The sequence below is a fragment of the Leopardus geoffroyi genome, chromosome E2 (assembly GCF_018350155.1).
Source record: "Leopardus geoffroyi isolate Oge1 chromosome E2, O.geoffroyi_Oge1_pat1.0, whole genome shotgun sequence".
Taxonomy (NCBI): domain Eukaryota; kingdom Metazoa; phylum Chordata; class Mammalia; order Carnivora; family Felidae; genus Leopardus; species Leopardus geoffroyi.
In genome coordinates this window covers 57367351-57386341 of record NC_059335.1, presented here as the reverse complement: position 1 = coordinate 57386341, position 18991 = coordinate 57367351, and the positions used below count along the sequence as shown (strand labels likewise).

The following is an 18991-nucleotide window of genomic DNA, read 5'->3' as shown; positions in this document are numbered from 1 at the left end:
AGGCCCACCCGGGGGAGCAGTCTGTGGTCCTGAGCCTTAAAAGGGCTGCGGGTGCAGGGAGCCTCGGGCCGCAGGGTGTGTGGGGCCGGGGAGGGGGGGCCGGCATGATTTCAGCCATCCCTGGCCCCAGGTCTCCAGACGTCCCAGTGGCCCGTGCACCTGTTCCGTGGACACTGTCCAGGCTGGCGGGGTGCCCAGGTGTCCAGACACGTGCAGGTGCAGCGAGGATGGTCTCCACCCCGCCCCCCAGGCCCTCAGAGCACCTGAGAGCCCCCCCTCCGCGGGCTCCCTACAGCCCCCTGGAGGGAAAGCGAGGAAAAACGCCCACCAGGCCCTGCTAGGCTCGCAGGCCCAGGCAATCCCTCCATCCACCCAGGCGGAACAGCTGGGGCGGCACCGAAGGACCGAGGCCCCGCTCTGCATGACCCCCTCCGTCAGCTCCCCAGGGCTGCCATAACAAGTACCCCACCCTCGGTGCCTGAAAACGGACAGTTATTCCCTCCCGGCTCTGGAGGCCGGAAGTCTGAGGTCAAGATGCCGGCAGGGCTGGTTCCTTCTGGAGATTCTGGGGACAAAACCAGCCCGCGCCTCCCTCCCGGTTCTGGTAGTGGCTGGCCATCCTCGGTGCTCCTTGGCTTGTGGTCCCAGCGCTGCTGTCTCTGGGTCCGTGTCCACACGGCCTCCTCCCTCTGTGTGTCTGTGTCTCTTCTTAGAAGGACCCCAGTCATGGGATTTAGGGTCCCCAGTCACGGCCTCCCCTGGAGCTGGCAGGCAGGACTGAGCCACAGCTGGCGCCACAGTAAAGTGACTCTGTGTTTACAAAAACCACAGGCCCAATATGGAGTCGCTTAGCCTGAGTTCCCACACCGGGGTTTGGGGTTTAATTCATAATCTCACTGCAGTTTCACTCTCCCCAGAAAGGTAGCCTTAACTGGTCAGTCAGGAATTTTTCAACCCCCAGTCGGCCACCTGGGTCCTCTCTACCCCCCAAAGAAAAAGGAGGTAATCCGCATAAGACACTTTGCTTCTGCCCCTAGAAAGTTCCATGCCTGAGATAATCCTTTTTTGTTTTTTTTGCTAATAACATTCTTGCTCTCCCCCTCCTTGTAGAACAACTTTCCATGTTGTCCAACTCCTTGGAAGCCCTCTCTGCTTGCTAGGGGGCCCCGCCCCACTCATGAATCTGGAAGCAAGTGGGCTGCAGGTGACCCCCTCCTCCCCCAAAAAACGCAGCAACAGCTAGAATCCCCCAGAAACTACACTTTTATTTAAGTCCCCGGTGTGCCATAGTCCCCACCCCCCACCCTGTAGGCCTCTCCCTGTAACCCCAACTTCTCCCATGCATCCCCCCCAGCGCCCCATGCACCTCCCCCCCCACCCTTCCCCAGAGACAGCAGGGTCCAGCTTGGCTCGGGGACCTCGTCCGCTTCAGCAGGTCGGTTTCAGTCTCTGAATTTGTCCACGAGTGGTTTTGAGGGCCAAGCCCCCAGGCCCTGCTGGTCCAGGAGGAGAGACAGCTGCCTGCGAGCGTCCTGGTAGGGTCCAGCCTAGGACAGGACAGGAGAGTGGGGGGGCGCGTGCCTGCTGGGGGTGCGGGACCGAGGGGCTACAAGGGTGGCAAGGCGCTGACCTTGGCTGCCTCGTAGGTCTTCAAGGCCAGGAGGCAGGACTTCCCGAGAGCTCTGGCAGCCTGGCGGAAGGCCCGGAGAAAGGCTGCCTTGCAGAGGCGGGAGGGAGGCCCGAGGGAGGCCCTGGAGTTGGAGAGAGGAGGTGTGAAAATCCCCGATGGTAGAAAGACTATCAGACCCGCGCCACGCCTCTCCTGCCACCTCCTTTGCCTCTCCTGCCACCTCCTTTCTCGCCCTGGTGATCTTGGGTTCGCGGGTGTCACAGGGTGGGTAATGGAAGCACCGGCCACAGTCCCAGAGCTAGGACTGGAACCAAGCTGGGGACCAGATGTACTCTCCCTCCCCGTGGGCAGGGAGACAGGGACCCCACCACCAGCCCGCCCTTCGGCCTTTCTTACTCGGCCTTCACACGCCCGGTGGCCACATCCACAACCTCAACGTCGGTGTCCCCCAGGCTCCAGTTGAGGCTCAGGCCATGGCAGGCACTGGGGGTAGGATCCGAGGGGGCCACAGGGGGCCCTGCAAACAGGTGCAGCGTGGTACGGGCATAGGGCCCCAAGACCCCGTCTAGGTTGGGCCGGGTGTGGATGGCCCTGCTCAGAGTTGGGGGGTCGTGGCAGGGGTCGGCTGTGGGGACAGAGGCACGGCACGAGGTCTGAGTCACACACCCCACCCAGAGCCCACCTTCCACCCTCACCACAGCTCCCCACCCCCCGCCCCCTCCCCCACCAGGGGCCTCACCCAGGACAAGGCTGGTGGCGTAGAGGGGAGGCAGGAAGTGGGCGAGCAGGGCGCCACCCAGCCCTAGCACGACCCAGCGAGCCAGCTTGTCGCTGGTGGAGAGGCAGCCCACGTGGGTGTCGCGCAGGGCGGGCGCTATGTAGCACACGGGCCTCAGCTCCCCGCAGATGTGGGCCTGCATGCGGGAGGACGAGCTGTGCAGGAGGCTGCCCTCAGCGGACGGTGGGAGGCTGCAGGGAGGCAGGGGGGGCAGGGGGGCAGGGGGGCAGGGGGAGCGCAGGCACCGGACGCGAGAGTCAGGGCTGTCCTCCTAGCCCCCACATCCTGCCCTCCCCGATGCAGGCAAACCGAGGGACCCCCCGCCCCGGACCCCCCACATACTAGAGGTCACGAGCAGCTCCCTTGGGGGTGTTGCTGATATACAGGTGCAGGAAGATCCGGGGCTTGAGGGCCAAGGGGGGCCCAGGCCCAGGCTGGGGGGCCAGTACCGACCGTTCCTTGCCCTTGGGGCCACCCTGTGTCGCCAACAGGAGCTGCCGGAACAAGAACCTGGGAGAGGCAGGTGGAGAAGCAGCTGGGGCCGTGGGGCCTCCTGCCCCGGGGGCTGCCCCCGAGTGCCTGCCCTGCCCGCCCCTCACCTGCGCAGGGCCCGGCGGGCCACCACCAGCCCGTGGCCGTCGTGGAGCTGCCGGCCTGAGAACTGCAGCCGGCGGGCACAGCTGCTGCTGCCTGTACCCAGCGCCACCAGCTGGTAGACCTCCTTGGCGTGGCCCCTGGCGCCGGGGACCTCTGTAAGGCGAGGGGGCGGAGACGTGCCAGCCGAGGCAGGGGGCCCAGTAGGGGGGTGGGGGCTGCGGGCTGCGGGGCGGGGCAAGCCCTACCTCTCTCCAGGATGACCGCAGCCACAGTGCCCTTACAGGCCCAGTATGGGGAGGTCTTGTCCACCAGACGGTCAAAGCCGGCGCTGACCACGGCCGCGCAGCGCTGCTCGTGGGTCAGGATGTTCTCTGCACGTGGGGGGGAGGGGGGAGGGGGGAGGTGGGGGCCTCGCAGGCTGTGCCCCTCTCCTCACCACGGGGGCCGGGTCAATGGGGGCCCACCTACCTACACTCAGAGGATCGAGTGGAAGCCTGCTGGGGGTCTCTGGGGACTCTGGAAGAGAGACAAGGGGGCAGGTTGCCATGGGTACCAGGGCCTGCCCTCCGGTTTTTTGTCCTTCTGGAAGCCAAGAAGTTCCATCTGGTGGGAATGTGATCGGATCATGTTCCAGAAACCCCAAATTCCTGGGCTGCCCCCGGCCAGCCGGCCGGCCCTGCACCCCCAGGGGGGGCAGGCTTCAAAGGAATTAGGGCAGGGGTCAGCTCACATCCCGCTCCCCGGCTCCCCACAGGCCAGGTCCTGATGCCCAGATGGTCTCTGCGACACCCCAATCGTGCACACGCCCCCACTGGGGTCACCGGCCCCCCTCACCTGGGCTCCCCGGCTGACTCCGGATGTAGCGGAGGGCGGAGAGCGCCGCCTGCTGTCTGGCCTCCGGCTTGCTGCTGGCCTTGACCGAGGGGCAGAGCAGGCCATCCACCTCTGCGCACACGGAGAACGGGAGGCAGGGGTCTGAGGAAGGAGGGAGGGGGGTGAAGCTGCGAGCCCACGGTCCATCCCCCAGTGGGCCCACCTGAGCCACAGCCGCTTCCTCCTCACCCCACCCCTACCCTCACTGCCACCTATTGGCCGTCGGGCAATTCTGCCACAAAAGAAAACCACGAAAAATAAAAGAGGGGGGCATTCACTACAAACGACATAATGACACGTGAAAAATGAGTAACAATATTAAAAAGACTACCACAAAATACAACACGTTTGAATGCACTCCGAACGTGCAGTGTGGATCCACGGCAGTCCTGCACGAGGAACGCATTTCGTTCTGGGGACCTTGGCCAAGGGCTTGTGGTCAAAGCCCCCGCGTTCACGCACGGCATCAAACGGTTTTATTTGCTTGCTGATTCGGCTCCTCGGTCGGCAGCACGCTTTCTCTTTCTTGGCTAAAACGTCTTCCTTCTTTAAGAGAGGAATCCGTTTCCAAGTACCGGGCTGCCCGCGACTAGCCGAGGTCTGGGCTCGTGTTGCGGGAGCCTTAGCACAGAGATTCACTCCCTGTCGGAGGACATCCGGAATGCCCCCTAGCGGGTGCAGGAGGAGCACTGGCATCGGAGAAGCTCCTGGGGCCGGATTGACCACAACGGGGCAAGTGAAGACAGCTGGCGGACCTCCCCCCCCCCCCCAACAACCCCGCCTGCACTCAGGCCTCGCCCCCCAGCTGACGGTGCCCGTGGTGGGACAGAGCACAGGCCTCCCTGTGGCAAGTGCAGCCAAGGACAGGAGGTTACCCCGTGCGCTTGTGCCCAGAATCATAACCTGAACCCGGTCCTGGGGAGACACATAAACCCAAATGGTAGGACTTTCCACGAAACCACCAGCCTTTAGTCTCCAAAAACATCCATTTTCCCGGGGACAAAGACGGGCCGGGGAGTGGTTTCACATAAAAGGAGACTGAAGACACGCGGCAGCTACATGACAGGTCACGCCGCGTGGGAAAATGGTTATTACCGGGACAAGCGGCAAAACGCGGGTGTGAGTGGTCGTTAGGTTACAGCATCACATCAGTGTTGTCGTTCCCGAACTTGATCACTCACCGTCGTTATGTAAAATAAACGTCCTTGTTCTCAGGAAATACACTTAGGCATTTAAGGGGTAAACTAACTTTGGTCAGAAAAAAAAAATAATGTATTTATATATACATTAAGAGGGGGAGAGAGAGACATCCACAAAACAAAGGTGAAAAGGCTAACGGGATCTCGGTGAAGAGCTTCTAGGAGCTCTTCCTTACTATTCCTTACAATGTTACCAAATAAAAACTAGAAAAACAGCGCCCACCCGCATAAACAAGGGGCAGGGGTATCCTAAGTAGAAGGGAGAGGCGATATAACCCAGTGGTTCACACAGTGTAAATCGGCTACACCCTCTCTGGCCTCAGTCTTCCCATCTGTAACGTGGGGACAATACCATGCCTCTCTTAAGGAATAGTCATGAACACTCAATGAGTTCATGTGGCCGAAGCCCTTCCAACAGGGGCCTGGCTCATGGCCCAGGACCCAAGAAGGTGAGCTATGATCGTCTGTGCTGAACCCGTCTTCTTATTTTCTGCATCCTTGATGCTTCTGAATTTGGGGCTTTGATTCTGGAGACCGCCTCTCCTAGGACTGGCTAATTCCTAGAGAGGACAAACCACTTCCCTGCAAACGCACCTCTCACACAGAAACCAACCAATCCAGAGCTCATACCCCGGCCACCAACCCTAGATCACCCCCACGGACAGGTACTGGGCAAGTAGGGATCCCCTCATAAGCCCAAAACTTACTCAGTGCCTTGCTTTGCACAATCCTAGGCTTACCCAGCGTACCTACCCGGCCTCAACCATTCCTTCCCAAGAAAACCCCAACAAAGGCCCTGCGTTTTTCTCTCCCCCCCTTCTGCCTCCCAACCAGTTCTGGTCCTGTCCCCTGTGGCCCTATGTGGCGAGGTCTGTCTCCTTTTCCTACGGATCTGAACTTCCTCCTCTTTGACAGTCATTTCCACACCTGCTGCCTTACCACCCATGATGAAAAGAAGCCCCAAGTACGTTTTTAATACGGTACCTTTTGGGCTATTCACTTGGGGTTCTCTTTGGCAGTTGTACAAACGCTCCCAACAGCTGGACAGATAACTCTCTTACCATCTCCTTAGAAACTGGGAATGCTCTGGCATAAGGGAACCTGGTTTTGGGACCTGGGGTCCTGCTCTGTGTGTCTGTGTCGGAGGTGGGGGGTCGGGGGGTGGGATACACTGAGGAAGAGGAAAGGACAGGGTAACGAGTACAGCTCCATCCAGGGCTGCCATGATCACACTGGGCTTGAGAAGTCACTCTGGGAGCTACAATGTCGGCATGGCAACTGTAATTGCATGGAATCGGCCCTCAGAAAAAAACAGTGCAGAAAGGCTGCGTGGCTTGGGCCAAATCCCTTAACCTGTCGGAACTTTCAGAGGCCGACTTGCTGACACCTCGCCAGTTGGAGGTCTGGGGGGGCTCACAGCAGGTCTCCAGCAGGCGGGCTCCAGGCTCAGGCCCAGCTCACGGTCCCTCCTCCACCCAGGGAGCGCTGCGATCGCGGGCCTCGGGGCCTCACCTGCCGTCTGGTCCTCTCGGAAGACCAGGGAGACGCCCAGACTGGCTGCATACTGCGTGAGCAAGGCCACAGCCTGGCCCGGCGGCGGGTCCTTGAGCTGCAGGCCCAGCTGTCCGGCCGCCTTCGGGAGGTCCCCGGCGGGCCCTGCGGGCAGGACAGAGACCCTGGGGGACCTCCCCATCCGTACCCCCAAGTCTTCCCGTGCCCGGGCTGCCCCCAGCTCCCTGACTCCGGTCCCCGCCCTGGGCCCACCGTCCAGTGCTGCCGAGGCCTGGGGCTGCCCGTCCCTGTCGTCGTCGTTCTCCGCACTGGGGGCGACCGCGGGCTCCCAGGGGTCTTGGCCCAGGCTGGCTGAGGGCTGCCAGGGGCTGGGCCTGGGGTTGATTTGCAACGACGCCGCCAGGCGAGGCTTCCTGCGGCCGCCATCATCCGTGCCTGGGGCGGCGCTGGCTGTTGAAGCCATGGCTGAACGCGGGGACCCGAGGGGACAGCTGACCCAATCTCGCTCTGACTGCGCCCTTTTACGCGCGTTGGCGCGGTTTCACGTGAGGAACACGGGGCTCGGCGGCCTTTGCCTGGCAAGCCCCGCCCCCACCTCGCTGCTGGCCAATGAGAGCCTGCAGAGCTATGTCGGACAGCCTGCCCAGCCAATTGGAAGGCCAGCCTCCTGGATCTCAACGGCCAGGATGCGGGGCGGGGTTGAGCGATCTCGCTAATATCCCCCTTCCTGGGCGGGGGGACTTCAAGCAAGGAGTGGGGAGGGGAGGAAGGAGGGCGAGGTTCCCGTTAGGTGTTCTCCCAACCCCGAGTGGTCCTGGAAGTGAAGACCAGGGAAGGGGCCTGGGGATGCGCATCCAAAGCCTCACCCTTGCTCCCGCCCCAAGATGCCCCCAACTACACTCATCACACCAGACCGCCCCCAACCAATAAAGCTTGCGTGGGGTGGGGGTAGGGGGAGTCCTTAGGTGTTATCAATCGAAGCAGCTGCCCAGCATCTGAAGGATCTGCTTTGGAAAACTTCACTGGAGGCGTTCCCCAAGCCTCTAGCCACAATTAACCATTTGGCACTCCCGGCTTTTTTTTTTTTTTTCCCCGAAGGGGTTTTAAGTTGGCTTGTAAAACTACCACGGGACAGTAGATAAGGGACTAGGGATGAAGGAAAACTAGCAAAAACAAGATGAAGTTAGGGATGAGGACAATTTACACACGGTCTATGATGCAGTACGCAATTGTTTTAAGGGGCCACAAATGTAACCGAGTCTTACGGGAGCCAGCGAACAGGAAAATGTGACCCCTCGGTTCACAGTCCGGAAGATCTGTCGCCGTTGCTGCTGCTGCTACGGATTGCCACCTTTGGGTCTGACGGTGCTAACCAGGGAGCGTGGATGCTGGGGCAAAGAAGGAACAGTTGGTGGATCCAGGGACGTTTGACCTGGGAAGACGGGCAGGAAAGATTCACGCGCACTGGAGAAAAAGTTCTCAGACACTTAGACTGAAATCAGACACTTAGACTTAGAAATTGATCTTTTAAAAATAATCGTTCTCAGGGATCCTGGGTGGCTCAGTCGGTTAAGCATTTGAATCTTGACTTCAACTCAGGTCATGATCCCAGGGTCGTGGGATAGAGCCCATGTCGGGTTCCACACTGCGTGTGGATCCTGCTTGGGATTCTCTCTCTCCCTCCCTCTCTCCCCTGCTTGTACTCTGTCCCTCTCTCTCAAAATAAACATTTAAAAAATATATAAAAAAATAAAAATAATGGTTCTCCAAGTGTGGTGCCTGGATCAGCATCACCTGGGAATTCATTAGAAATGCAAGTTCTCGAATCACATCCCATACCTACTGAACCAGAAACTCTGGGAGTGGGGCCCAACAAACTGGTTTGATAAGAACTCCAGGGGATTCTGTTGCACGCTCAAGCTTGAGAGCTATTGGGTTAAGATAATGGTAAGATTTATGATTGCATGGTAGCTCTTAAAGTGTGACCCCCCCCCCCCCCCCCCCCGCACACACACACACAAGTGCAATCAGCATCCACTGGGAATTTAGCAATGCAAATGATCGGGTTCCACCCCACCCAGTAACTGTTTTACACGCCGGTCAAATGATGCCATGGAAGCTAGAACTTGAGAAGCAATGCTTAGAACTATATTTGCTTGACCACTGGGAGAGTTTCATGCACTCTAGAGGTACCTGTATCCCTGGTTATAAAGCCTGCTTTATACATCAGATGTGAGGACAATTCTTTGGATTTCTACTCACTGATACAGCGCTTGGTTCATAGTAAGTGCTCCGTACTCAGGAAGTGTTTGTTGAATGAATTAATTTAATACTGAACAGCAAGCCTGCAGAGATGGGATTCGAATCCGCATCAAACTGGCCTTCATTACACGGACCCGAGGGGACGGTATATACTTCTACTGTCCAAGGTGCCGCCTCCGTGACCATTCTCCCTCCACCCGGGAGGTGGCGCTCCGCGGCGGCCGCGCAGGCCAGGCTGGGAGGCGGGACTTCCTTCCTTCGAGGGAGCACTTCCGGTCCGGCCCGGAAGACCGTTAATACCCGTGGTGGTGCCGTTCCATCTCGGGCGCTGGAGTCGGGGGGTAGTTTGCGGGCTCCCTCGTGGCGCGCGGGTTAGGCAGGTGTCCCGCGGAGCTCCAGGTCGCCGACGAGCACAGCGGAGCCCGGGCCACGTAAGTGCGCGCGCCGCCCGGAGGGCGGGGCGAGGGGAGTCTCCGGGCTGCGAGCGGAGCTCCGGCTTGGTCTGTGCGCGAGTCCGCGGGCTCCACGCCATGTGGCTTTGGGGACAAGTTCCCCAGCCGCCGCACAGGGGCTGTCAGCTCCTGCCTCGGGGTGCGGTGAGGATCCCACAAATGCAACGCGTGGCAGCAGCCGTCCGGCACACAGCGGTTGCCGCGGGGCCTCTGCCGGTCGGAGGTGAGGGCGGGAAATGAGGCTGCCTCGTCCGGGGGGGCTTTTCCGAGCTCGTGGGCTCCACCAGCGCCCTCTGCCTGCCTGGGTTTGTTTGAGGCCGTTTGGATCCTTTCTCGTCGTTCATTTCTGGATTTGTTCTTTGAATTTATGTGCACGAATCGCTACTGTGGAGCGTATACCGAGGCACTGGGAAGAAGTGAAGTCCCTTCCCCATGGGGGCTGTTGGAGCAGTTTTGAATCAAATAGCTTCATCTGTAAATATCTAATCATACATCGCAGTGCGTGCTCTGGAGACAGTGCAGGGTGTGGGGGGTGGAGAACCTGCCCAGGATTTTGTAGGTGGGTGGGAAGGATGCTGATGTTGATTCTCAGCGGAGAGATGGGTGTGCGGTGAAAGACAGTACGGCGAAAAAATCCCTAAGGAGGTCAGTGTGCTTGGAGCCCAGGCGCAAGAGATGAGCTAGACGTGAGCTGGAGATGTGTTTGGAGACGTGCCCACGCTGGTTTATCAGGGATGCAGCCCCCTCTGGGAGGCATGGGTACTCCCTAACTGCCTTCAGGACAGAAGGTCCCGTGGAAGCCAGTGTTTTGCACAAGGGTTCACTGAGCCCTTCTTTGATTCCCGCCACTGCCCTCACCTGTTCTGTTGTGGGAAAGAGGAGGACGGCAGCAGCCAGCCCCGGGAACCCTGCCCTGGGAGAGCTCACAGTCTGGCAAGACTACCTAGAGTGAGGCTGATGTGCCATGAGAAACACATATTCGTTCATTCGAGAAGCGTTTATCGGCGCTCCTGCGTGACAGGTGTTTTGCATGAGATGCGGGGGTGTAGGGAGATTACAGAATAAACCCGGAAAACGCAGTGGCAGTTCCAAGGGACAGTTTGTATCTGGCACAGCCCTTTGACGTAAATCTATTTTTTATAACTTTTATTCTTTTGACATAAATTTATTATTTAGTTAAAAAAATTTTTTTATTATTATTCATTTTTGAGAGACAGAGGAGTGCTAGTGGGGAAGGGGCAGAGAGAGAGGGAGGCACAGAATCCGAAGCAGGCTCCAGGCTCCGAGCTGTCAGGCCCAAGCCGGATGCGGGGCTCAAACTCACTAACCACGAGATCATGACCTGATCCGCAGTCGGACGCCCAACTGACTGAGCCATCCAGGCGCCCCAAGAGATAAATTTATTATTAATCAACACACAGTTGCATTTTCTGCAAGGTACTGCATCTGACAGTGGGAAGACCGATGAAGAAGACTCCTTGGCTCTGGGTGAACTGGAGTTGGTCTTGGGAGCGTAGCCTCGGATGTAGGGTGTGTAGCCTGCAAATGTGTGGTTGTAACACGTGACAGCTATGGTACAAGCTGACCCCTGGCCACCTGTCTGACGTCATCCCCTCCCGTGCTCCTCGTTTATTCTGTGGCCTCCCTAGTTGTTTCTCACACTTTCCTGCCCCAGGACTTTTGCACATGTTGTTCATTCGGCCAGGAGCCCTCATCCCAGTTGTCTGCGTGGTTCTGTTCGTCATCATGTTCAGGCTGTGGCAAATGCCACCTTCTGAGTGAGGCTTTCTCGGGCTGCCATCACCTCCCTCATGGTTGGTTGGTTGTAGTATAGCCCTTACTAACATCTGGTGGGAGGCTACATGTTGATTTTTCTTCATTATCCCCCTCCCGAAATAAAGTAACAGTCCTTTCGGGGGATTCTTTACTCTCCCGGGAACCCTGCAGGGCATTGTCAGATTCAAGTCTCTGAGAAAGCTCTCGACGCGTGGTTCTTGTTTTCCAGGATGGACTTCCCCGGCTCGCTCCCACCCACGTTGTTTAGGACCGGCCCCCTTGGTGTGAGTAACACCCCTGACCTGTCTTTCATGTGTAGCTGGAGAGACGCGCTCACCCTGCCTGAGCCCCTGGCCCAGAACTCCCAGGTGAGGATGACGGGGAGAGCCCCGGCAGCAGCCCCTCCACTGCCCCCCTCCTTTTCCAGCACCCACCGTCAGGATGCAGGGTGGCTTTGCGTTAGTGCACATCTGCCAAGACACAAATCTGCCACGCAGAACCTCGCCTTGGGGTTACGGAGGACGCCCTACTCTCCCCAGAGGGTTTCCTGAGCAGGAGCTGTCGCCTCGCTCGTCCCCCCCGCCCCGCTCAGTTTTTCCCACATTTGCCCGGCAGATGCTCACTGATGAGCCCCTCCAGGGCACCGGGTACCTTTTTAGGCCCTGAGAATCCAGCGTGAGTAAGTCACATACGACCCCTGCCTCTGGGACTAAGGGTTCGGCTGAGTGAGAACAGACCAGTGGGGAAAGGATAAAATCATTACCGAGCGTGATAAGGGCTCTGAACCAGCACAGTGGGGATGAAGGGGGGCGGGGCAGGGGTGCGTGGGAAGGGATGAGGCGGGAAGGAAGGAGAGGCCTCTGGGACAGGAAGGACAAGGCTCTTTGCCTGGAAGCCCAAGCCGTCTGGCTCCCACTAGGAGACAGGCTGCCTAAGGATTATGCCAGGCGGGCGGGCCTGTGGGCTCCCCAAGTAAGTAACCGGGTGGTGTCCCCAGCAGAAGCAAGAGTCAGGCGGCCCTCGGGTCACCGGTAGTGGCACGGGGACTCCTTCTTTGAGAGCCAGCGCGGCTGTGGGTCAGAAGCGCAGGTTGGCCCCAGGCTCCTGGCCTTTTTCTTGGCTAGCTGTGTCCGGGGGCCAGGCTCCCTGTGTCTCCATTTCTTCACCAGTAAAGCGACGGGGACCGTTGTACCGGTGAGTTAATAAGTGACACATGCCAGCGCCTGGGACCGTGCTCACCGTGTTGTTGTCGGGCTTGTGTTTCCTCAGAATGGGGTGTCGTGCACGGCCGCAGCCCCGCTCTGGGAGCCAGAGACCCCCGGGCCCCTTCCCTTGCTGCCTCCTGGTCCCGGTAAGGACCTTGGTCCTTGGGGCTCCCTCCCAAGCTGCTCCCATGTCACTTCTGCCCCCCACCCCCCCACCCAAAGGCCTTCCCTCTGGTCATCTGGGACGCCTGGCCCCACTTCTGGGCCCTTTCTGGTTCCCGAGACGAACCCCTTCCCCAGCTTCACTGTTCCCTCAGATCCCTGGGACCCTGGGGTGACCGCCCGGGACCTGCTTTTCCGGGGAGGTATCCCGTTCCGAAGAAAGCCCCGGGCCGTGCTGGATGTGACAGAACAGGTGGGTAGGTGCACGGTGGCCAGTGTCGTGTGCCGGGGCTGTGCTTAGTGACCTGGCCTCCTCTCCTGCAGCTCAGCCGCTTCCTGTGGGACCACGGGGACATAGCCTTTGCGCCCCTGGGGAAGCTGATGCTGGAGAATTTCAAACTAGAGGGAGCACGGGTGAGTAACCCCGGTCCCACCAGGAGAGAGGCTTCCCCGCTTCTTGGGGTAACGTCGGCTGTGCGAGCTTGACAAGGCCTTTCCACACAGAGCCATTCTAAGAAGAAGACAGTGGTCAGTGTGAAGAGTCTGCTCCAGGACCTCGGTGGACACCAGCCCTGGGGGCAAGTGGCTAGTGAGAAAGGCCGGGCTCAGTAGGCCTAGCTGGGGGCGGGGGGGGGGTTGGGCGGAAGGAGCCAGGGCACGGACGTAGGTTTCTGTCGCGGTCGTTTCCCCTGCCCCGTGCAGTCATGAGCCGTAGTGCACACACAATCGCAACTGGAAGTGGAAGAGAGAATTCGGTTCACGGGCTGCAGGCATGGCTGCATCGGGTGCTCAAGTGACGTTAATAAGGCTCTGTCTCTTTTTTTTCTCATCCACTTGGCTTTGCTTGGCTTATCCTAGACGAACTGTTTCTAAACGGCAGTGAGAGAGCTTTTGATTTCGAGGAAGAAACCCACTGTCTTTCCTGGGGCACCAGCAGAAGTTCTGGGAAGGGGGTGGTTGGCCTGGTCTGTGCGTCTTGCTTCTCTATGAGCCAATCACTGTAGCCAGAGGTGACATGTGACCACCCTGGCAGTGTGCGGGGCGGGGCAGGGGGCGGGGCGGGAATAGGGTCGTTTCCCAAAGGAAGAGATTCTCGGTCGATGGAAACCGCACCTACTGGCCTGGCCTCCCTTGGGATGGAACCTAGTCTTCCTCTCTGTCGCTGCCACTGCCGCAGCCTCACCCTCCTGCCCTTCTTTTGCCCCCAGGTGTCCCTGGGCTTCCCTCAGCTTCCGACAGCGCCGGTTCTCCATCCTCGGGGGCCCCGTCCTGGGCACGTCTGTGGCCGGCCTGCTGGGAGAGCTGCTGCATGAGGAGCTGGCCACGCGGTGGGAGCGGCTCCTCCTGGACGACGCGTTTACCGGGGGCGCGTTGGCCTGGGTGCCCGGAAGGACGCCCCAGGTGGGACAGTTGGTCTACCCTGCGGGAGGCGCCCTGGACAAGCTGCGTATCTTTTCCCGCCGGGCCAGAGGGCGTGGAGGCGGCTCCCCGTGGGGCGAGAGATGCCCCCGGCGTGGTCTCAGGGCAGGATGTCGGGGGGCTCGCGGTGACCAGAGCTCACACGCTTGTCCTTAGCGAGAGGCCCAGATTTCCAAGAGGTCGGCGTGGCCCCGGGTGGTGACCCCCAGGCCCTCGGCGACCCTGGCCACATCCAGCTCCGAGGGCCTGTCCGGCAGGTGGTGACCCACACCGTGCAAGGGGAAGGTGAGTCCCTGGGACACCCCCTTCCTCCGTCCTTTCCCCCTCAATGACCGGCCTGCTGCCTGACCCTGACCCTGACCCTCTCCACACCTCAGCCCTGCTGGCTGTCCGGTCTGACTACCACTGTGCCCTGTGGAAGGTCAGTAAGCAGGGGCACCCCGCCCCCCTCCAGGTGCTGCAGATCGGGAAGGGGGCCACAGGGATCAGCCTCAGGTGAGGGGCTCGGACTGGCTGGTCTGCGAGGGGGTGGGCGTGGGAAAGGGGAGGTCAGCTGACCCCAGTTGTGCCCCGCAGCCCTCACCTGCCTGGGGAGCTGGCTGTCTGCAGCCGTTCGGGAGCTGTCTGTCTGTGGACCCCCCAGGATGGGTATGCCCCCTTCCTGTGGCACTCCTCTACCCTGGCGCGTCCCGGACCCCGGGCCGTGTCACCCCGGTACCCACCCCCCCCATCAGCCCCCGTCTCCCCGCCCACGGCTGGCCCGTCTCCCCAAGGCTGCAGCAAATCTACAAGGACCCCGAGACCCTTGTGTTCCGGGACCCCTCTCCCTGGCGCTGGGCAGACTTCACGGCCCATCCCCGGGTGCTGACCGTGGGTGACCGCACTGGAGTGAAAATTATCGACACTCAGGTGAGGGGAGGGGACCGGCATCGGCACGGCAGGGGGACAGAGCGGATACACGGGGGAGGGCAGGGCCGGGGAGGGGGCTTCCCCAGAGGGCCATCGGTGGGGGGACTGTCAGGGGTCTTGCCGCGGCCCCCGGCTGCGCGGGGGAGCTGACCTGGCTTCTTCCCCCAGGGCCCACCCGGGTGTGGTCTGCTGCTCTTTCGTGGGGGGGCAGAAGCAGCGTGCCAGAAAGGGGAGCGCGTCCTGCTGACCCGGTACCTGGGGGGGTGCGGCCCCGAGCCCCTGTGCCCCACATTCCATCTCATCCTGACCCAGGTGAGTGGTCCCTTCCTTCCTCCCCCTTACGCCATCCCAGAGACGGTGGTCAAAACAGGAATCACAGAGACGACACCCCGGAGACTCTTCCGATGAGTTGATGAGCCCCTGAAATGTGCTGACCGGTGGGTGGGACCTCCCCGCGGGGAGGACACATCTGAGCAGAGCTTTAAGGCAGCCCCAGGGATGGCCCAGGTGAGGGAAGAAAGGCGTGGGGTGTCACAGGGCATCTGAGATTCCCCCGAGGGCCCGCCCCCCACACCCCCCAGGACTCTTGGGGTGTTAGTAGGTGTGTGTCGAGCGTAGGTTCCAGGCTCGGGCGGGCTCGTAGAAGGCCCAGTGGGTTCCTATGTGACAAGACTCCTCTGCGCCTCTCCTGAGAGCCTGTCCCTGTGTGGCGCTCGGGGTGACTGACGCACCTGGGAAATGCCTCCCATATGACACTAGCCAGGGGTGGGGGGAGAGGCGGGCAGGTCAGCCACAGCGCTGGGTCAGCTCTGGGGCCTCGGCTCATCTTGAGAGCCGGGATACACTGGGGACACAGAGCTACCCGTCTCATCAAACACTTCTCTCGCGCCTCAGTCGCGTGCCCCCTTCGGTCATGGGCAGTCACCCGTGGCCCCCTGGGTCTGGTCGCATCCCCTCGGTCACAGTGCCCCTTGGTCGCAGCCTCCCCCACGTTCACCCCCATCGGATGCCCCTGCAGTCTGGTCACGTACCCTTGGTCGTGTCTCCCCCCCGCCCCCGATCACATACTCCGTCACAGCCCTGGGTCTGTTTCTTGTCGCCCCCAGTTCTCGCTCTACGTGGTGGATGAGCGCCTCCCCTTGGTGCCCCTGCTGAAATGGAATCACGACCTCCCCTCCGCCCCCCTGTTTGCCCAGCTGCTGCCCCCGCCCCAGCCCGGGCACGCACAGCCGCTGCTGCTGGGGGGCCAGGGCGGGCACCTGCGGCTGCTGCAGCTCGCAGGTGAGGGGCCGGGCGGGGCCGGGGGCAGGGGCGCAGGATGATGGGCGGCCCCTCAGCTCCCCGTCCTTCCTCCAGGAACGGGGGCCTCCGCGCCCCGGCTGGCGGGCCCCCCCCAGTCTCTCCCCTCCAGCAGCGACTCCCTCTCTGCGTTCCCCCTGCTGGAGCCCAAGAGTCAGTGGCGGCTGCAGGAGCGTCTGAAAGCGCCGACCATAGGTGTGCTGGGGCAGGGGAGCGAGTGGGGGTGGGGGGACTGCACCCTCTCCCCCCACCCCGGCCCTGGCGTCACCGTCACTCCCACCCGCAGGTCTGGCTGCCGTGCTCCTGCCCTCTGCCTCCGCGCCAGGCCTGTTCCTCTTCCAGCTTTCCGCGGCCGGGGATGTCTTCCACCAGCGCCTCCGCCTCCAGGCGGACCCCGGGCTCGCCTCCGGTGCCCCCGTGGCTTCCTGGACTCCCCAGGCCACCGCCCGCTGCGGCCGGTGGCTGAAGGCCCTGCTGGAGGTACCCCTGCCTCCCCCCGTGTGGGCAGCACCCAACTTCTCCCACCGCCGTGTGCTAGGCTGCGTGGAACCGCGGCAGATGGAACAGAAAGTGCCGGAGGGTCTCCGTGCGGCCATGGCCGAAGGGCGACTCCTGCTGCGGAGGGACCTGGGCGCCGCGCCCTCTGCGGAGCCACCCCCTGCCCCCGAGCCAGGCCCCGAGGACGAGCTCAGTGCGCGTTTGGAGGCAGCCTGGGAAGGCCGGGCGGCCGCCTGGTGGGAGAGCCAGCAGGGCGGGAGCTCGGGGCCCGGGAAACGGCCCCAGCGGCACAAGCGCCGGACTCAGCTGTCCAGCACTTTCTCCTCGCTCAGCGGCCGCCTGGACCTCTCGGACGCCACCAGCCCCCCCCGCAGCCCAGACCGGACGTCCCCTGAGGCCAGGCCTCAACCACCGGTGACCCCGCCCTCCCAGGAGCTGACCCAGGAGCCGTGGGCTCGGGGTGTCCCCTCGGAGAGGCAGCAGACGCTCCGGGACTACATGGCCAAGCTACCGCTCCGCAGGGACCCCCCGGGAGGCGTCTCCTCACCCCTGTCCCAGGCCTCCAGCATCCGGGCCACCCCCTCCGGGCAGCAGCCCCTCCAGGATGGCTCAGCGGAGCGGCCGCTCCGAAGGCACACGCTGGGAGGTGCCGCCGTGCCCTCTTCCCAGACCTCCAGCGTCCGGGCCACCCCCTCCAGGCAGCAGGCGCCTGTCCCCTCGGGCTCTCAGCCGAGGAGGAGGAAGCCCCGCATGGGCTTCTGAGGCCCCGGGAAGCTGCTCCCCCGCCCCAAGAGCCCTTCTTCTCTGACAGCTGCCCCTTCCAGGCTGGAGCCCAGGAAGTGGAGAGAACAGTCTCCAGGGGGCAGACCTTTCTGCTTCCTGAAGGTCACGGGACTGCAGGAAATGCCCCAGAAATGATCGGGAGCCAAGTCAGAGCCACGGGGACAGCAAAATAGTCGTTTCTCCCTGTTTATGCTTTTGCTCGAGGATCCTTCCCGACCTCACGTTGCAAAGGCCCCGGTGGTCCCGTCGACCCGTGCAAAGGCCTGAAGGTCCGTGTTGTCGGGATTCGTTCCCTGCAGGGGACAGTGTTGTGCTTAAAAGCAGGGGCCCCGTCGACATTGGGGTCACGGTGCGGGTGCCTCGCCGTGCTCAGGGAGGCTGCTGGTGCTGGTTAGTCGGTGTTTGTTGAGCAGTTTCGACCAGGATCTAATGTTCTCTAGGGGGAGACACTCGGTCCCGCGTTTAGGGATTGAATAAACTCGGCCGCTGAGCCCGAGCCCGGCAGCGTCCCCTTGCGTGGCTTTTGACGTGTAATGCGTGAATTGATGTCCTGCGAGGCATGTGCCTCCGTGAAAGATCCTGCTGTCCTGGGGGGAAAAGGGGCCCCCACAACGTCACAGGACACCAGGACTTCACCCAGATTTCTTACACATGTGAGGAGAAGACTGGTCCTTTTCTCGGGGCACCTGAGGGAAAGAGGCACACACGACTCGCGCAGATATTAAATAACACCCTGACCCGGTGGGTCCTGGCGTGTCTGTAATGCTCGTGGGAGACGTGCGTGGTTACACGGTTCACACCGTGGAGGATGGGGGGGGTGGAGGGGGGCGACACGTTGTGCTTTGAGTGGGACTGCAGCGCCGTCGCACTTGGGGGGGGTGCCAGCATGGGGGGGGCCGGGCGCCCGGCGCCCTCAGCAAGGGCAGCTCTTTGGAAGCAAGGGGAGCCCGGCCGAGGGGGGCTGCGCCCACGGGGGGGGGGGGGCCCTGGTCACGGGCTCACCGTCCCCGTCAGTCTAGGGGCGTCAGTCAAGGGTCACCTTGGGGTTCAGTCCGAGCCAAATTCAGTGTCCTCGCGGCCTCCCGCCTCGGGCTCTGCGAGCTCCGTCTCCAACCGTGGCCCGTTCTTCTCGGCGATGTTTCCTAGTCGGGAGAGAGGGTAACCGTGTTCTCTGGAGACGTGGTCAACCCCCACGTCTTCCTGCGCGTGGGCCTTGAGGCAACCACGTGAGCTGGTGTCGGGAAGGGAGCCTGGCAGGGGCGCCTGGGGCCCTCAGTCGGTTAAGCGACCGCCTCCTGGTTTTGGCTCAGGTCGTGATCTCACATGTGAGTTCAGGTCCCGAACCAGGCTCTGCACTGACAGTGCGGAGCCTGCTTGGGGTTCTCTCTCCCTCTCTCTGCCCCTCCCCTGGTCTTGTGCGTGTGTGCGCGCGTGCTCTCTCTGTCTCTCTTTCCGTCTCGAAATCAATGAACGAACTTAAGGAAAAAAGGAAGAAATCTGGTTACCAGCTGGTGTTGGGTGAGAGCAGGAATCGTCTGGGCTCGACAGAGACCCGGCGACAGTTCCTCAACTACTTACACCCACCCCGTTTGCCCGTTACCCGCTTCCCCAAACATGCGTTTCCCCGGCCACGTGTG

At 61.5% G+C, this 18991-nt stretch overlaps 3 protein-coding genes across 9 annotated transcripts in view; 1 reads left to right on the top strand and 2 right to left on the bottom strand.

The window, feature by feature from the left end:
• Positions 1–1245: 1245 nt before the first annotated feature.
• Positions 1246–7128, bottom strand: ADAD2 (adenosine deaminase domain containing 2). 2 transcript variants are annotated; one of them, XM_045441294.1, is made up of 11 exons: positions 6842–7128; positions 6590–6733; positions 3840–3980; positions 3474–3521; positions 3251–3376; positions 3008–3158; positions 2751–2918; positions 2370–2599; positions 2027–2255; positions 1631–1751; positions 1246–1547 (listed from the first exon to the last, which is right to left on the bottom strand). In XM_045441294.1, exons 1-11 carry the CDS (start codon positions 7050–7052, stop codon positions 1443–1445), a joined length of 1674 nt encoding a protein of 557 aa, XP_045297250.1. In that variant the 5' UTR covers positions 7053–7128; the 3' UTR covers positions 1246–1442. The 2 variants fall into 2 exon arrangements, with proteins under 2 accessions (XP_045297250.1, XP_045297252.1); XM_045441296.1 differs by lacking the exons at positions 6590–6733; positions 6842–7128 and adding an exon at positions 4210–4611 and having other exon boundaries at positions 1389–1547.
• Positions 7129–9118: 1990 nt separating this feature from the next.
• On the top strand, positions 9119–18095 carry TAF1C (TATA-box binding protein associated factor, RNA polymerase I subunit C). Of its 4 annotated transcripts, XM_045441287.1 has the most exons (15): positions 9119–9282; positions 11309–11447; positions 12349–12430; positions 12602–12699; positions 12771–12860; positions 12951–13024; positions 13655–13893; positions 14034–14150; positions 14243–14360; positions 14442–14513; positions 14639–14774; positions 14943–15086; positions 15881–16055; positions 16131–16268; positions 16360–18095. In XM_045441287.1, the coding sequence occupies exons 2-15, from the start codon at positions 11310–11312 to the stop codon at positions 17331–17333; spliced, it is 2595 nt and encodes an 864-aa protein (XP_045297243.1). In that variant the 5' UTR covers positions 9119–9282; position 11309; the 3' UTR covers positions 17334–18095. The 4 variants fall into 4 exon arrangements, with proteins under 4 accessions (XP_045297243.1, XP_045297245.1, XP_045297244.1 ...); XM_045441289.1 differs by lacking the exons at positions 9119–9282; positions 11309–11447; positions 12349–12430; positions 12602–12699; positions 12771–12860 and adding an exon at positions 13149–13239; XM_045441288.1 differs by lacking the exons at positions 9119–9282; positions 11309–11447; positions 12349–12430; ... (1 more) ...; positions 12771–12860; positions 12951–13024 and adding an exon at positions 13070–13239.
• Positions 17527–18991, bottom strand: part of DNAAF1 (dynein axonemal assembly factor 1) — a 24125-nt gene continuing 22660 nt past the window's right edge. For 2 of the 3 annotated variants that reach the window (XM_045441291.1, XM_045441293.1), the window contains one exon: positions 18096–18496. In XM_045441291.1, the coding sequence (XP_045297247.1) occupies positions 18402–18496 (95 nt within the window). In that variant the 3' untranslated portion in view covers positions 18096–18401. Of the gene's footprint in view, positions 17648–18095; positions 18497–18991 lie in introns of those variants that run through there. The other variant, XM_045441292.1, reaches the window with a different exon arrangement.

Coding starts and splice junctions, on each gene's coding strand:
- TAF1C (XM_045441287.1), top strand. CDS start 11,310: ATGGACTTCCCCGGCTCGCTCCCACCCACGTTGTTTAGGACCGGCCCC. Junction 11,448..12,348: donor CCCTGGCCCAGAACTCCCAG/GTGAGGATGACG, acceptor GTGTTTCCTCAG/AATGGGGTGTCGTGCACGGC. Junction 15,087..15,880: donor TCCATCTCATCCTGACCCAG/GTGAGTGGTCCC, acceptor TGTCGCCCCCAG/TTCTCGCTCTACGTGGTGGA.
- ADAD2 (XM_045441294.1), bottom strand. CDS start 7,052: ATGGCTTCAACAGCCAGCGCCGCCCCAGGCACGGATGATGGCGGCCGC. Junction 2,600..2,750: donor GGAGCTGCTCGTGACCTCTA/GTATGTGGGGGG, acceptor GCCTCCCTGCAG/CCTCCCACCGTCCGCTGAGG. Junction 1,752..2,026: donor ACCGGGCGTGTGAAGGCCGA/GTAAGAAAGGCC, acceptor CTCCAACTCCAG/GGCCTCCCTCGGGCCTCCCT.